This window comes from Haematobia irritans, chromosome 2 (assembly GCF_050003625.1).
Source record: "Haematobia irritans isolate KBUSLIRL chromosome 2, ASM5000362v1, whole genome shotgun sequence".
In the NCBI taxonomy this organism is placed as follows: Eukaryota; Metazoa; Arthropoda; class Insecta; order Diptera; family Muscidae; genus Haematobia; species Haematobia irritans.
In genome coordinates this window covers 81,543,729-81,562,615 of record NC_134398.1, presented here as the reverse complement: position 1 = coordinate 81,562,615, position 18,887 = coordinate 81,543,729, and the positions used below count along the sequence as shown (strand labels likewise).

General features: G+C 35.9%; 1 protein-coding gene across 4 annotated transcripts in view; it reads right to left on the bottom strand.

The window, feature by feature from the left end:
- Positions 1 to 1,852: 1,852 nt before the first annotated feature.
- Npc1a (Niemann-Pick type C-1a) overlaps positions 1,853 to 18,887 on the bottom strand; it is a 66,935-nt gene continuing 49,900 nt past the window's right edge. For 2 of the 4 annotated variants that reach the window (XM_075295416.1, XM_075295417.1), the window contains 2 exons: positions 13,963 to 14,835; positions 1,853 to 4,944 (listed from right to left, as the gene is read on the bottom strand). In XM_075295416.1, coding sequence (XP_075151531.1) covers positions 4,679 to 4,944; positions 13,963 to 14,835 — 1,139 coding nt within the window. In that variant the 3' untranslated portion in view covers positions 1,853 to 4,678. Of the gene's footprint in view, positions 4,945 to 12,782; positions 13,193 to 13,962; positions 14,836 to 18,887 lie in introns of all 4 variants that reach the window. The other 2 variants (XR_012719341.1, XM_075295418.1) reach the window with 2 other exon arrangements.

Below are 18,887 nucleotides of genomic sequence, written 5' to 3'. Positions count from 1 at the left end.
AATCTGAACCGATTCCTACCAAATGTGACACGCATAGCTATAATGCTAATTCTACTCTACTGTGCAAAATTTCAACTAAATCGGAGCAAAAAATTGGCCTCTGTGGGCAAATGAGTGTAAATCGGGCGAAAGCTATATATGGGAGCTATATCTAAATCTGAACCGATTTGGCTGATATTTTGCAAGTTTTTCGAGACTCATAAAATATTCGGATGTACGGAATTTGAGGAAGATCGGTTGATATACACGTCAATTATGACCAGATCGGTGAAAAATATTTATGGAAGCTATATCTAAATCTGAACCGATTTTTTCCAAAATCAATAGGGATCGTCTTTGAACCGAAACAGGACCCTATACCAAATTTTAGGACAATCGGAATAAAACTGCGAGCTGTACTTTGCACACAAAAGTACACCAACAGACAGACAGACAGACGGACATCGCTAAATCGACTCAGAATTTAATTCTAAGACGATCGGTATACTAAACGATGGGTCTCAGACTTTTCCTTCTTGGCGTTACATACAAATGCACAAACTTATTATACCCTGTACCACAGTAGTGGTGAAGGGTATAACAATCCAATAAAACCTAATACCGACAAACGAATGGGCGTGGCAACCCGAAATTTTGGCTAGACGCATCCTAAATGACTTCAACATGATTAAAAGAAAAAATTAGCGATACCGATAAAAATTCGGGTCAAGGGTTTAAACGATTTCATAAATTTTGAAGAATTTTGAAAAAAAAAATATCCCTACTTCTAAGTCGAATGACTTAACTATAAAGACAAAACGGCATCATTGAATAGTTTATCGACTTTTGGACAAGGAATGAAACTTTACATGAGAGAAATTCGTCTTCTATTCTAAGCAAAATTCGCATTCGCATTTTAAGTACATGAAATCTTTGGCCTCTCGACAATATTTTTTTCATTGTACTTACACCCAGTGAAGGAATATGATAACCACAAACCTGTTTCAAGAGCACAATATTTAAACTCCAAAATAACATTTTGCTCTTGAGGGTTGGGGTGATCATATTTCTTCTCTGAGTGTAAATATAGGAATGCATTCTTCCTAATTGTTGTGCTTTTATGTTAAATAAAAGACTATGATTGTTAATGTTAACAATATAAAGTAAAGTGTTTATTCTTATTCTTCTTAACAATGGTAAAACTACACAATAATAGAAACGCTGAAAACCGCGGTTGAACGTGTTGCTTTGTGCGCGTCAGTTTTTGCTTTATTGCTATCCTTGTCTAGCAATTTCAGTATTATCGCTGTTGCGAATTATTATGTTTATGATTGCAGGGTTACCCCCTAACATCTCCCTCTTTAGATTTGAAGCGGAGACCGCGATACTGGTTCCACTGGCTGTCTTCTGGATACTATACGTTGAGGAGCCCAGTTTGGTGAAGATGGTGGTGTAGTAAAGTCTTCATTCTGATGAGTAGGTGTAATCTTGAATTCATCCAGTAGAAAGTCTAGAGGTAATCCTGTCGAAGTGGTTTCATCGCATGAAATATCTGCGGTTCTTGTTCGAAGTTGGTCGGCGTGTGCTCTGACGAGTATCTTTTTGTCTCCAACGTCGATGAGTGTATTATAGATTACTTTACCAATTCTTTCTATGATTTCTCCTGGAACCCAGTAGCTCTTGTTGCCCTTGAAGTTTTTGGCGTAGACTAGATCGACCACAAACAAATAAAAATTCAAGTTCAACTTTCTTCGAAATTAGTTTATTTTAACTTAAAGAAGGGGTCACTTTATTTTGAGTGAACAAATACACCTTGAGTAAATACAAACCCATTGGACATTCACCCATTTCCAAAATAAAACAAAATCACAAGTATATTTTTCAATCACACATTCAGTTGGTTTTCCTTATTTTATTTTGATCCTAAAACTAAAGTTCATTAATACAAAAGAAAGAGAATATATATCGTTACTGTTCGTTTTGTTTGAGACGCCCAAAGAGTAAGATGAGGCGTACCAAATCCAAAACAAATATATATACTTTGTTCAACTAAGGTAAACTTTGGAGTTTTCCACACATGTTTTGTAGGTAGTTTATAAAATTTACACATACATATTACAAAAGATTCCTTAACCAAAATATTTAAGTTGTTCTGATTCGGTTATTTGTTTTGGTATTTTATATATATAACATATATTGTTAATTGGAACTAAGTGATCATCGATTTCATTTATTATAATTATTGTTATTACATATTTTTATACGCATAATAATCAAGTGTATCTAATTGTATTAAATTTATTGGTTTTAAATCATTTAAATAATGCAACTATTCTCAAAATAAAAATATATATTCTGAAGGCCACATCGAGATTACACAAACACATTCACACACGCACAACCAATGTCATTTTCGGACATTTGTATTCACTTTCATTGGATTAGTCCAAAATGTACACTATATGAAAACAATTTGTTAATGAGGAAAACATGGCCCATAACCCTAATAATGTAGTTTTGTATCTGCCGATCTTTGATTTATATACTTAATAGGTTATATATGCATATAGATGCCTCCGTGTAGGACCAAAAGCGACAGACACACCATAAATAAGAGAAACATAACAGCTTCGTAAAAATGTTAGATATTGATTATTAAGATATCTCTTATAAATTCGATCCAGCGGATACCAAAATATAGAGAATAACATAGGAGTAAATAGTAGACTTTTAGGTTAAAGAAATAATCCATTAATTCGCAGTCAAAGAATATGTTAGATTTCAAATTCCATGGAAAATCATGGGGACGTGATCACAGATACGCCAATGCTATTTTGCAATTCTGAACGTTTATTGTGAACATGGGCTGTGGGTGTGTGTTTATATGCGTCAGTGTCTATGCTTTATAAATACTTTTTTGTTATTGTATTCAATTAAAAACTTCACCAGTTTCAGTTGCTGTTGTTTTGTTTTTTACAATTTGAATTTTTGCATTTTTTTTAAATTTTTGCATCTTTTTCCGTTTGCATTACTTATGCCTGCTCCCATTTTTTACAAGCTACAGCAGTAGTTAGTGTTTTTGTTTTAGTTTTTCACGTAGACATTTAGGAAATGTTTTATCTATTTCTTAGTTCTACAAACAAAGTATTTTTTTATTATTATTAATGATGGTTGTTTTTCTTTTCACTTTGACTTCATTTTATTTGGTGTTGTTCATATATGCATATAAACAAGTATTAGGGTTTACTTAATAACGATTTGTATAACGTCTTATACACTGTTATTCCATAACATTATCTGTTGTTGTAGTTTTTCGTCTTCTTCGGATACAATACATTTCTATGTGTATTTCACAAATATCGATCATCATTGATTAACCATTCTCCGTTGTACCTGTGTTTAATTGATTACGGGTACATCTTATAGACGTTTGTTGGGCAAATAAATGTGAAGGTCATTATTGAACAGTTGTTGTAAGAGTTACAAAAGAAGTACAACTAAATAAATTGTCCCTGATATTTTGTGGAGATTACATTCAAGCATATTGAGTCTTAATGCCAACAAAATTCATTTGGAATTTTTAATACACTATGTCATCACATGAAATGCTAATAATTGCAAAAATATCATTAATATAAATTGAAAATATGCTTTTGATTTTACAAAGAAATTAGAAAGGTAAACTGTATGCTAAGCAAAACATAAAAATACAATTTAATACTAATTAATTTCTGAACATAGCCATAAATTTTATTAAAATCATATACACTTGCCCAATAGTATACAAGTTGGAAATCACATAGCGGCAGCAATAAACATGAATAATTTCAAATCTTACCACACGAAAATGACCCATATTATAATGTTGTGCAGATCAAGTTATGACATAGTAATAGAATTAAACTAGTGAACTAATTAAAATTATTGACCTATAATCATGACCTTAACAAGAAAATCATAATAACAAAAGGTCCTTTGATTTGAAATAAATTTTGCAACAAATCAATAATACAACTTAGATTTGTTTGGAATTATTGAATAAATATAAATTAAGTGAATAAACAGAAGCAATCTAAAAGCGAAAATCTATGAAATAAATCATTGAAGATGTCCATGAGAAATGCGAAAGAAATTGTTGGCATGACACTAAAGGCTTTTTATTATTTATACTACGTTGGAGGTTTCCTATTTTTTACACAATTACATAGTACATAAGTAAATAGTTTCCATATACATATATATTATAAAAAATATACTTCATTTGATTTTCACGCAGGTTCATTGATTTATATAAAACTAAAAGGATGCACTTCTTTCAAAGCCTTTATGGGGAAAATAGCAAATAAATAGAAATAGGAATAGAGGAGGTATATATCTAAAACTACAAATAGAAAAAAAATGAGATAATGGAGGGAGATACAGGGTGAGAATTGTTATAAAATTCACTTAATTAAGTTCATTATGAAACATCGGCAACAAATTATAAAAGATATGCTGTTTACTATTTCAAAGCTACGTCTCTCTAGCGGGATGTTCGCATTGAACTTCAGTTCTGTTGTAAAATAACTCTTTCAGGTTTTTGTTTTTCTCATATAATACTCGGATAAATATATAAAAATGGCTCAGCCAATGTTCGTTTAGTTCTGTTGATTTGCGTTTGCTGCTATTAGACAACTGAACTATCGGTGATGGGTGGGCATCAGTTATCCGGGATACGTTTGTAACCGCCAACCGATGGTTGTAGGTTTGCAACAGAGTTTACACTTCCGAAGGAGGATTGTGAGGCTGATGTATACATTGGAGAAAAGCTGTTAGTATTGTCGAAGATGGCTTCGTCTGGATGATAGCTTGTGGAAGTTGTTGCAAATGTTGTGTTGGGAGGGATATTGGTGGGTATGGTTGTTGTTGTTGCAGAGTTGGTTCGAATGCTGTGTGATGATCTTCCACGGGGACCTTGCATCACGCCTATAAATTCATTGTAGACATATTAAATTATTTAAGAAAAAGAAAAGAAAAACACAAAATTAGTTGGATCATGATTAAAAATTGTATATATGTGTAAAAGTGTATTATTTGTGTGTGTGTGTGTGTGTATTAGTTTCTAGCGCAATAAAAGCTCTGTATTAGTTGTAGTATGGTATCTGGATTAAAAAATCCCTGCAGCAGACATTTTAATTATTTAGGTAGGATATGTATGATTAGCAGAACTACAATATGAACACATAAATAAGCACATGTATATGCAATATGATTTTAAAGCTAAATAAAAAATAAAAAAAAATCCCTGCAGCAGACATTTTAATTATTTAGGTAGGATATGTATGATTAGCAGAACTACAATATGAACACATAAATAAGCACATGTATATGCAATATGATTTTAAAGCTAAATAGATAGGTAAAAAAAAAAACGTTTACGTTACAAAGTACGCAGAAGAAATTTGGCTAATTTCAATTGAATATAAAATTGCGGTCAAACAAAATAAATGATTCGTATATTTATTGTTTTAAAATATTTATTTGACTAACAAACATTTAATATAATCATGTTTTTTGAGGTGCAGTTGATATGGTAATGAAGCAGTTTTACTTAAAAACTGAATAAATTCGGGAATCAATAGTTACTATTACATATTTGGCAGCAGGGATTTTCGGTAGATCGTATTTTCCGTAGATCTCAATACAAATCACATTTTGCAATCTCTTGGGTTTCTATGCAAGCATTTTCGACAAAATTATAAAAATACACAATCTTCAAGATGAATCAAATAAATGAGATCAATTCTGAGAACACACAGATCAGATCCTCGATACATGTCTTCTAATTCGCCAATTAATAGTAGTAATTCCCTTCCATGCCTGAAGCACAGGCATTGCAAAAATACTTTTTAAAAGGAAAATTAAGTCCTGACCCAGCAAAAACTCTCATTACCCGGTAATCTTGTAGGTGGGTCTATTTAAAAATTAATAGCCACTTATTAATTGCCATCGCTCCGGATTACATTTACATACGCATGTCCTAGGAGGAAAGTACTTGGCCATGAAATAAGTAGTGCTTTTAAAGCATATAATCACCTAACATAATATGTAATCATTTATTCGTTGATATAAGCATTTATTTAAAACATAATATGGTAATGTCAATAACTTAAAACACAATTATTATGAAATATTCGTGAAGAATATTCCTTATAGGCTATACACATTATGCTCGAAATCTACATTTTCGAGATTTGAAATCTACTTTTTATAAGGCAAATGACAGTTGAAATCTAGTAAAAGTGCATTTTGGAAGTGTAATGTGAATGAGGTATTAGCGGAATAATCTTCAGAATTACCGTTACATTACATATTCTTTTTGAGTTTTTTTTTTAAATAAATGTTCAATTATGTGAATAATTATACCTTATGGTGCTATCATTACATTACATTTTGAGAAAAAAATTTACCAAGAAGTATTTATTATTGTCATTACAAGTTAGTCATTGTAACTCACCGCAATGTAATGTAATGTGTAATGACAGCTTTACTCCTGGTAATGCAAATTGTAATGAGAAGTGGTTACCTAGTTTTTGCTGGGAACGGATATACTCATCCATGATTAGATAACTGCACGTTTAATGTTTCGAAGCATATGACACCTACAAAAATTTGTATATATAACATGCAAAAAAGAATAAAAAATCAAAATACAGAAGTAAATACATAAGTCCACAACTACACAATATGATTGTACTATTGGCAGATAATAAGTCCAGGAAATAGTTTGGCCAACGAAAAATAATAGAACAATTAATGCCAAAAATTACTTTACTATAACAAAATATTCTCAGAGTAAAGCAGTCTGTAGGGTTATACTTGTAGTTTAGTCAATGTTGAGACCGACATCAGCCATCTTTATCATATATTGTCCAAATCTGTGGGGTCGCAGGAGGGCAACGTGGAGCCCCGTGTCTATCGAATTTATGTCCAAATTGGGGAAAAGTGTTGTCCATGCAGAGGAGAGTTCAAATTTGCGGAGTCTTATCACAATCTGAGCAGAAATGTCTGATATTATGAGTTTTTTTGCAACTACAGAGTTAGTATGCCTAATATTGAGACCATTATTAAAAAAGAGGAAATCGCTTAAGTAGTATTTGTGTGGGTCATAAATCCAAATTTGTAAAAATCGGGCAATACTATTATGTAAGTGCTACACGAAAGTCTAAATACGATCGGCTAGTGAAACAAAATTTGAAAATTGAGTTGCGTTGGTTAATAAATAAGAGTATTATGGCCAAATACGATTTATTGGTCAGTAAGACTTACTGTACGAGGGCAGTTCGGAAACTTCTTAGCCTAGCACAAAAAGCGCGGTATAAACAGAAAAAGTTAAGTGTTTTGGAAACTTCCATCTCTGTTATGAACACATGTTAAATTTAGTTTCGATCTGGCAAATCCTTCATATAGAAACAGGTGTTCAAAAAAGACGCGTCCGCAATTTTTTTACAATGGAAAAATTAGAAATGCGTCCTGTCATTAAATATTTACATAAAAAAAAGGTTTATCGGGAATTTCTTATTCATAATGATATGGTGAATGTGTTAGGCGAAAGTGCTCCTTCATATGCAACAGTAAAAAATTGGGTTTCTGAATTTAAACGTGGTCGTACAAGCATTGAAGATGAACCACGTCGTGGACGTCCAAAAACAGCAACAACAACAGAAATTGAAGCCAAAGTGCATGATATGGTATTAAATGATCGACGAATAAAAGTGCGTGAAAGTGCTAATATCATGGGCATCTCAAATGATCGAGTCCATTTAATTTTGCATGAAGAACTACAGATGAAAAAGCTTTCTGCAAGATGGGTGCCGCATTTGTTAACAGTCGATCAAAAACGCATAAGAATGAACATTTCTCAAGCTTGTTTGGATCGTTTTAGGCGAAATAAAATGGATTTTAAGCGTCGTTTCATAACTGTTGATGAGACATGGATCCACCACTATACTCCAGAGACAAAAGAACAATCCAAACAATGGATTGAAGCTGGAGGAAGTGCCACAAAGAAGGCGAAACAATTCAATCGGCTAGCAAGGTTATGGCAACGGTTTTTGGGGACTTCAAAGGTACTATTGCAACCTTTTGGATCAATTAAATGTACAAATTCGAGAAAAACGTCCTGGCTCAACACAAAAAAAATAATGTTTCATCAAGACAACGCACCAGCACACAAGAGTGTTTTAATAATGGCTAAAATCAACGAATTAAAATACGAGTTGCTTGACCATCCACCTTATTCTCCTGATTTAGCTCCCAGTGACTTTTACTTGTTCCCAAATCTAAAAAAAAATCCTTGCTGGCAAGCGTTTAACCTCAAATGAAGAGGCAATTACAGTTGTAAACCACTATTTTGAAGACCTTGAGGAAAAGTATTTTAATCAAGAGATAGAATTGCTAGAAAAGCGTTGGACTAAGTGTCTTGAAGTTTCAGGAGATTATATTGAAAAATAAAAATATTTTTGAAAAACTAACTGTTCTCTTTCATTGATAGGCTAAGAAGTTTTCGAACCGCCCTCGTATTGTTAAATAAAATGAAATGAAATGAATGCATATATGCATATATTGGGAGCTATATCTAAATCTGAACCAATTTGTATAATATTTTGCAGGTATGATTAATACTACAGAAGGTTACCAGTGGAAAAGTTAAGTACGATCAGTTAATAAACGAGGCCTCTATGGTCAAAATAAAGTTATTAGGGGCAAATTTTTCAAAATCGCGCGAAACATATACATGGAAGCTATATCTAAATCTGAACCAATTTCCATGAAATTTTGCGCATTCAGTTAGTAGTATAGGGGACTGGATCTAGCCAACTTTGGCAAACTCGGGCGATACATATATATGGGAGCTATATCTAAATCTGAAGTGACGAAATGTTTTTGTAAGTGACCCCGGTCGACAATTTAATTCTAGCGAATCCAAAGAATTTTTGAAAAGCAATTGCATTGTGCATAAACAAGGAGCACCCTAACATTTATCAACTAATGCTCAGGTAGAAGGTTACGTACAAACCATCAAACAAAAGTTAAAGTCATCAAATTGGAACCCAAACAATTTTGAGCCCGAGTTAGCCAAAATTCTCCTTTCATATAGAAGAGCGATTCATCAGCAATTGGCAAATCTCCTGCAATGTCTATGTTTGGTCTTCAAATACAGTCGAGACTTGATTTTCTTCTTCCACAAACAAACAGCAAACAACAAGTATATGTGCCCACTACAAAAACATTCGCCATTGGTGGAAGGGTAGCCGCTCGAGATTATATGAGCAAGGAAAAGTGGCGATCTGGAGTAGTGGCGGAGAGGTTAGGCGATATGCACTATAACTTTAAGCTGGACGACAATGAAATTTAGAAAAGACATATCGACTAAATGCGAAGAGTTTGTGGTAATCTAACATGTTGAAATAACCAGCGGGAAAGATAGTTCACCAAGAGCGAAAAGTTCGCATGATGCTATACCAATTCCGGTGGTAACAGCGAATGGTGGAGAGGAAGGAAACAACAGTCAGTCGAGCGATAGCAACATAGAATCTTCAACTCATCCAAAAGAAAAAGACCGAGACGTTTCCTTGGAAGCTAGTGCTCTTCGAAGATCAAACGGGGAACGACGTGCTACTACTTTTTTATCTTTTAATGAATAAATTGGATTTATGTCATAGTTGTAAAATAGAAGCATTATTGTAAAGCATATAAGAAGAATATTGTGACATAAGTAGTAGTTAAGAAGAGAACAATAAACAGTCATACTCAATAACTCAATTGTAACGGACGTGTTTCATTACAGTGGCATCTAAAATATATTAGATAGAGCTGCAAAACTTCTTTCTTATTCAATGTTCACCGTCCAAAAATAAAATTTTTTTCTTGAAACATGTTTGGAGTGATCATATTCCTTCTCAGCATGTAACTTTCAACTTTATGCATAGCTTTCTTTTTTTATAATTTTGTATAATATAACTTTAGCCAGTACGATTTTTAAAATACGATATTTCTCAACTTTTAGGTTCTTTAAAATTTGAAATAGATTCTACTTTGAGAATAATGTTAGTATCATAATTTCCGTGAAGTTAAAGATAACTTTATTTTAGCGGAGACACAAACCGATCGGTGTTCAGTTGGTACAGCAGCTCAGATAAATAATGAACATTTCTCAGTTACGTACGTAGAACAAAATTAAGATTAAATAAAATGTTGATGAATGCAAAACCTCTTGTTCGCCGAGTAAGGTAAAACAATTTAATAGAAATATACATAAAGTGCTGAAGCAAATGCAATGAAAGAAGATTGAAAATCGTACAGATTAGCGAATGGGTTATAAAACTGAAAGTCAGATTTTAGTATTTGGGCCGCTGTGCCAAAAATCGGCACGGGGGGAATATATCAAGTAATGGAAGATGCACAAACCTTCGTTACCAAAAACAGGCAAGAGTTTTTGGACGTCACCTTGGCCTCTCCGGAACTAAATGGTAAGATATCTGGCATGCTCCAAAAATATCGAAAAAATTATCACTTTTTTCTCCGATTTATTCAGTTTCTCCACTAAAACTTTTGAACTATTGAAAATTCTACCAAACAAGGGAAGAAATGTAGTCCATAAAATTACGAACTCGTAAAACGAACTTCATACGACAACATAACTTGATTGGTAAAATTTTCAATGTGAAAAGTGGTGAAAATGTGAAAAAAGTGGTACTTTTTGGATATTTTTGGGATTTTGAGCATAAAGCTGATAATTTTCCGACTTAATAACAGGTTGGCTGATAAGTCCCCGGTCTGACACACAGATGGCGTCGCTAGTATTAAATGCATATTATTTTTATATAGTACCAACCTTCAAATGATTCGTCTCAAAATTTGACGTCTGTAAGTCAATTAGTTTGTGAGATAGAGCGTCTTTTGTGAAGCAACTTTTGTTATTGTGAAAAAAATGGAAAAAAGGAATTTCGTGTTTTGATAAAATACTGTTTTCTGAAGGGGAAAAATACGGTGGAAGCAAAAACTTGGCTTGATAATGAGTTTCCGGACTCTGCCCCAGGGAAAACAACAATAATTGATTGGTATGCAAAATTAAAGCGTGGTGAAATGAGCACGGTGGACGGTGAACGCAGTGGATGCCCGAAAGAGGTGGTTACGGACGAAAACGTCAAAAAAAAGTCCACAAAATGATTTTGAATGACCGTAAAATGAAGTTGATCGAGATAGCAGATGCCTTAAAGATATGAAAGGAACGTGTTGGTCATATCATTCATCAATATTTGGATATGCGGAAGCTCTGTGCAAAATGGGTGCCGCGCGAGCTCACATTTGACCAAAAACAACAACGTGTTGATGATTGCAGCTGTTAACTCGTAATACACCCGAGTTTTTCAGTCGATATGTGACAATGAATGAAACTTGGCTCCATCACTACACTCCTGAGTCCAATCGACAGTCGGCTGAGTGGACAGCGACCGGTGAACCGTCTCCGAAGCGTGGAAAGACTCAAAAGTCCCCTGGCAAAGTAATGGCCTCTGTTTTTTGGGATGCGCATGGAATAATTTTTATCGATTATCTTGAGAAGGGGAAAAACCATCAACAGTGACTATTATATGGCGTTATTGGAGCGTTTGAAGGTCGAAATCACGGCAAAACGGCCCCATATGAAAAAGAAGAAAGTGTTGTTCCACCAAGACAACGCACCGTGCCACAAGTCATTGAGAACGATGGCAAAAATTCATGAATTGGGCTTCGAATTGCTTCTCCCACCCATCGTATTCTCCAGATCTGGCCCCCAGTGACTTTTTCTTGTTCTCAGACCTCAAACGAATGCTCGCAGGGAAAAATTTGGCTGCAATGAAGAGGTGATCGCAGAAACTGAGGCCTATTTTGAGGCAAAACCGAAGGAGTTGAATAATAAAAACGAATTTTGACAAAAAAATGTGTTTTTCTTTGTTAGACCGGGGACTTATATTCTGCATTTTTGTTGGCCGAGTCTAGAGGTACAACTTTGCTCAAGACTGCAAAAAAAATCACTGCCTTTTTCGAGCTATGGTCATGAGAAAAATGAAAAAAATGCAAAAAGTCGAATTTGGAGAAAATAATTAACTTATCATTCCGAGACTAACGAAAGTCCACGTTGCTACCAAAAGCTATAAATAGAAATATTATAGTCAATAGTGGATGATATCGTTTTAGCTTATAAAATGGCTTGTTAAACAACCAAACTAGAATTTTGTAATGTAGTATACAGATTACAAAATAAGCGAATTAATTTCAAATCTCCGAGAAGTTACACTAGTTTGTGCATTTCGAAACAGTTATCCAATTAGATTCTCAAATTTTTACATTTTTGTTCTCTGGATATGTTTGGATATAGTTGCAACTGATGAGCACACATCATTTACTCGGAAGTTTCCATGTATGTACAATATCGTTATTTCATAATCAAAACGACTATTTGCAAAAATCAAATGCACATTAATGAACAAGCAAAATACAACAAAAAAAAGGTATTTCTACTACTGCTACCAAAAATAAAGTGCCAATAAATTTACAACAAATTCAATTAAATAAAATAATCACTAAAGAAAACATAGGTGTTTGTGTTCGTTGATCAGGAGGAAACAATTTTTGGCCAGATATCTGAAAAGTAGGTTAGTTAGTGTAGCTGCAAGCGTTTTGTTTCCTAAGTATTGACTATGGAAGGTGTGGTGTGGAGTATGGTGTGGTGTGGCGAGTGGATGTGGATAGATAGAATAAAACATCAAAAAATAGCAAACCAATATGAATTAAGGCAGGCAGGCATTTTAAAGTAGGCACTCATCATTTCTATGCGCATTTCTGTTAGGTTTGTTTCAAACTGCACACACACAAAAATATGGATGTTGTTTAGCGTATACTTTTAAGTTTATATGTTTTGTTAGGGTTCTTTTGTTTATTAATTTATTGTTATGTTCCTTTTTCTTGTTTATGTTTAAAGCCAAATACACTCGGCTAAAAGTTTTTTTTTTTCTTTTTTTAATTTTCTTTTTAGCGTTTATTTTTGGCATTATTTATAAAAGGCTTTTTTTATTATTCTTGATTTGGTTTTGTCGTTTTCATTAAAATCTTACAGTCGATAGCGATGTTTCTTGAACTTTAAATGCTTCACGCCGAAAATTTTCCAGTTTAACTTTGTTCATTGGTGCACCTGCAAGTAATGGACACAAAATACACATTTCTTGTTGTTTCATCTGTACTCAGATTTGATTTTATCGATGACATTAAAAAATAATTACAATAAAATCAACTGAAACATGTTCCTATTTTATGACTTGATTTACATTTATTTTCACAAAGGTTGTCCTTGTAGCTTTGAAATTAAAAAATCTGTTTTGTAATTAAATTGATCACACACTATATGTGTGAGTCGATCAAGAACACATATTAGGGATTTAACTCTTGAGTAGCTACATTTAACTAATGAATTTGAATCATATTTCTCCTCTATTTCATACAATAGGGTTTAGAATTAAATATCGAAATAAATTTATCTACTAATGCATATTCATTTTAAAATCTATAATTTCAACTTTGACTAATTTGCAACTTTGATGACTACAAGTGATTTTATCATTGTCCTATTAATATTTTTTTGTTCTATTGCTACATCTCAAGAGTACACATTGGAAATATTGAGAAGTATGTGTGCGAAGCATTCCAATGAGTTTTGTGAAATATATTTACAAGATTTATTTTCTAACAATAAAAGCTTATCATATCTTCCTAAAATATTTCTATGGTTTCTTTATCCATATCTCTAACGGAATGTCGAAAAGCTTAAGGACAATATTCACATGATTTTTACAAATAGACATTAGTATGGTTAGAAGACAACACATTGCAAGAATAGGCATGAATGGACGTTAAATTTTTATAAAAACAACGATGTGATGGGAGTATAGCTCAATGTTTACTTACCAATATAACTAAGGAGAACAGGTAAAAATATTAAGCCATGGGCTGCACCAATCAATACAATTCCCAAGTACATCCTAAAGTAGAATACTTGGAAGATTTGACTTTTGGCAAATGCCAACACTAGAATGCCGCCAAATTTCGTCAGAGTTATTCCCGAAAATATTGAGCTGCCCATTTTTGTGAGACAATCGGCAGCGCGTTTCTCACGTGTACCTTCCGTTGATATTGAGAAACTATGGACCAAATGTGAGCAAAATTCAACAGAAATGCCTACAGCCATAACCAAGTTCACCAGCGATACAGCATTCAAGGATATATTCCAATAGTACATGTTTCCGCCAAGATTGATCACGATCATTGTAATTGTTATTACCACAACAAGCGATGAATGTATGTCGAAGCCCATCAGCAGGAACGTCACAATGAATATAGCTAGCACGGAAATGCCCATGCTCTGCAATGTGTCGGGCCACATAGTTAGATACTGTTCGTAAAACACATAGAAGACAGAATAGGGGAAAACTTCAACTTGCAGAGCCTCTTCCATTGGTACACCCTGGGACATTAAGCGGCCCTGTAGCATGTGGGTAATGTTTGCCGATACCTTGCGAGCCGATCGCAAAGCTCCATAATAATCACCCGATGTTTTCAAAATGGAATGGTAGGCCATAAAATAAGAAGTCTCCACTTGGCTTTCGTTAGTTCCTGGTATCATGCTATAACGTACGCCATTGCCATACGCCGCGTGTCCAGCTTTAGCGCAATAATCATCAGGGTTGTCTTGTAAAAAGAAGGGCAAATATTTGCCAAAGTCCTTTTCATCGGGGCGATGCAAGTTGTTACGGTTAATAATACAAGATTCGCATGATGAATCTAAAACAAAAACAGAAAATATTTATATAATTTACCAATGTAATACAATACAATTGCCATAATTATAATAGAAGCAAACGTAATTACTCAATTTATAAAAAGAAACATTGTTTTAATGGCATTTAATAATACAACAATATCTTATAACACCAACAGGGGTCACAACAATAGCATCAAATAGCAAATACAAACCCACGGCGGCGGGTTCTTTGTACCGGATTGACCCGATGGATACTATTCACAGGCCAGCGGCTGCCACATCAGTGTACGTGTTGTTTCGTCCGTATTTTTGTGTTGGAGAAGGTGCATCCCGGGGAGCCTTCTCCGCTTGCTTTTGGACCGAGCCGGAATAGAGGAGAACGCCGTGGTACTGTGCAGTTTGCCGAAACCAAATTCATCATCGCTCGGTTTCGGTGAGGTGTAACCGGTGTTTGGAATGGGTGCACTTCTGGAACTGCCCGGCTTAACATCGCTACGGGAGTATAGTCATACTGACTACGTGACAGGATGCTGTGCCAACGACAGACCCACTTCTGACTATGCGACCCCCCCACAATATTCTCCGCCGCAGCATCTGACACCAAATATTGTTGTACCAGTTCCGGAAAGTGCATCATTTTTCCAATTTAATTGTAACAGGCTCCGTGGTAAGATTAGCGAGATCGTGAACTTGATGAATCGGAAAAGGATTAGGGTCGCAGGGATCCAGGAAAACAAGCAGATTCCCACCTGCAGCCTACGCCATTGTCATGGATATAATGTGCTACGAAAGGATCGCACAAGAAATGGAGGTGGTGTCCTGACTTTCATATTACACCGTTCCGTGCAATATAGACCTATACCGCTTGTGCCAGACACTAGTGACCCGTATATGGAATGTATGGGGGTAGCAGTCGAGTCTTGGAAGCTGTGCTCCAGGTTATAGCCCAAACATTGAGTGGCTGTTGTGCGGGCATAACCGATTGGTTCTAGGAGACTTTAATGCCCACCATAAACTTTGGCATTCTCTCCTAGGTAATGACCAGAGAGGCATAGATTTGGCGGAGCAGATAGTTGACTCCACATTTTGCACGGTGAAATAAAAGGCCTCCACGAGAATTATGGGTGATTGCAGCAATTCGCCAGATATATCTGATAAATGACGTATCCTGGCAACCCGTCATTTCATTGGCATCAGATCACCTCCTCATAATTCTCACTATTAACCGACTCTCCGATTTCATAACCTCTGAACGCCGGACGCTTATTAACCAAAAGAAATCCAACTGGGAAGACTTCAGAGACACAGATCGCCGCATCAGTGAGCTCCTGTCCCCCTCCCATGTTCACATTTCCCAGAGGACGTTCCGGGACATCATCAACGCAGCAGCCGCTCGCTTCAGTCCAGCTGGTCGAATTGCCCAAGTGAGGCCCAACTTACCAGCCGAAGCGGCGGGACTCGCAGACGAGCGTGATGAACACCGTCGTGGTAACCCTGCAGATTCTAGAATCAGGGAACTGAATCTAGAGATTAGTAAGATAGTCGACGAGCACAAGCGGAACACTTGGTTAACAGTGAGAGCCCTCTCGAACCCCGCAATTTACCATAGACGAAGTTACCGATGTAATCAACAGCGCGAAACCATCCAAAACGCTGGGCCCTGACGGAATCTCTATGCTAATGCTGAAGCACCTGGGAATACTGGGAGTTGAGTACTTGACCAGACTCCTCAATTTGTCCTTAGAATCGCTCATTATATCCGATGTCTGGACAATGGGTAGGATGATTCCACTACTGAAACCAGGCAAAGACTCGAGCGAGGGTGAATCGTACAGACCGATTTCCCTTCTTTCGCCAGTAGCCAAGACAATTGAGGCACTACTCCTACCCAGCCTTGTGGAGAATTTTCCAGCTGATAATCATCAACATGGATTCCGCAAAGTACACAGTACGACAACGGCTTTGCATGCCATTTCAGCATTTATAAATAGGGGACTCAATCAGCCCACGTCGTGTCACAGGACGTTCCTCGTGGCGTTTGACCTATCGAAGGAATTCGATATGGTCAACCATGCCAGACTTTTCGAGGACATCGAGAACACGTCCCTACAGGCCGGAAACAAGCGTTGGGTTACCGCCCTCCGGACGGCGTCGAAATTGTATCATAGGCAGATGATTGTACAATCTTGGGATATGGACCCAATGTTGTCGATGGCGATATAATTCCGACCACAAATTACCCCAAGATTCTTGGGGTCCTTTCAACAGCCTTTCAGGCCGGCAATTGGCCGGTCAGTGGTAAACTATGCAGCTACAGTGTGGACACCGCAGACTAGCGATACGCAGTGGAAAAACATACAGACCTTCCAGAACGCTGCCCTTAGAACTGCGACTGGGTGGCTCCGCAGCACACCCCTGGATCACCTTCATGTGGAGACAAAGATCATCCCTGTGCGAAGACACAATTACATGTTGTCAAAGCAGTATCTCCTGGGTTGTTATCGCAGTAATCATCCAAACCACCATCTCATGGATACACAACCACACAACCAAGGGTTGATATACATAATCTAGAGCGCGAGATCCAGCGCTACAAAGAGAGCCTCTAGATCAAGCAGCATACGAGACAGTTTTGAACAGGATACTGTAGCTGAAGCGGTGAGAAGCTACAACGTTAATCCTGTTCTCGGAGTCCGACCACCGCCCATAGCACCGGAGGAAAGAAACCTCCCAGGGCAGACTAGGGTAGTTTTAGCCCAATTAACACCAGGCAGGTGCAGTCGCCTCAATTCCTACAGTGATTGATAGCAGCGTAGCTGACTTATGTCCAATTTGCAACCAAGGGCCACACGACACGCGTTCTCGTTTCTCTTGCACTGCTAAACCAACCCGGCTTACCTCCAGATCACTCTGGACACACCCCACCTTAGTCGCAGAGTTCCTCGATCTGGCCACAAGCTGAAGTACCAAACCGTATAACATAAAATGGATGAAATCACACTAAACTGTTATAACAACAACAACAATAGCAAGTACTGTCATACTGGGAGCCACCGTGGTGCAATGGTTAGCATGCCCGCCTTGCATACACAAGGTCGTGGATTCGATTCTTGCTTCGACCGAACACCAACAAGTTTTTCTGCGGTGGATTATCCCACCGCAGTAATGCTGGTGACATTTCTGAGGGTTTCAAAGCTTCTCTAAGTGGTTTCACTGCACTGTTATAAAAAGGAGGTCCCTTGTCATTGAGCTTAACATGGAATCGGGCAGCACTCAGTGATAAGAGAGAAGTTCACCAATGTGGTATCACAATGGACTGAATAGTCTAAGTGAGCCTGATACATCGGGCTGCCACCTAACCTAACCTAAATACTGTCATGTATTGCAGGTGACTTTTATTTTATTCTTTTGCAATAAATCTTGGGTTGCACTTTTAACGATTTTGTATCCATAAAATGTCTTTGTTTCTTTTTTAATGTCATAAAACGCAGACAACCTTCTTATCTTCTGCATAACTTCAATTTTTTACACACCCCAAGAAATTCATAACTCCGCGTGGATCATTTCAGCCACAACATTTTTGAGAAATCTTTTGCAATTCGCATAACAAGGCTATGGAACCATTTGCCTGCTATTGCTAAGGATTTTTCAATTTCTTCTCATACATTTAAAGATAGATTGATTTTGCATTTTCATAATAATCGTTTGAACTAGTCACGTTTCTCACTGACAATAATTATGTCACCATTTATTTTTTCATAATTATTTTATTTTTTTTATAAAAGTGTGCGTTAGGGTTTTAGTTTTAGGATATTAGTTTTAAACATCACGTTTAGCTTTTGTTTTAATTTCATAATTTTTATATATATGTATTTCTTTTTATTATAGTATTTTTCACTCAGTATTTTTAAAATATGTATTAGTTAGTTTTATCATTTCAAGCAAATACCTGTAATCATTTATATTATATATATATTATTACAAAAATATAGAAAGACAGATTAGCTTTTAGTTGTAAATATACTCCCTTGTAAAGAAGTTCACTGTTCTTTAAATTTAAATGTAATTATCT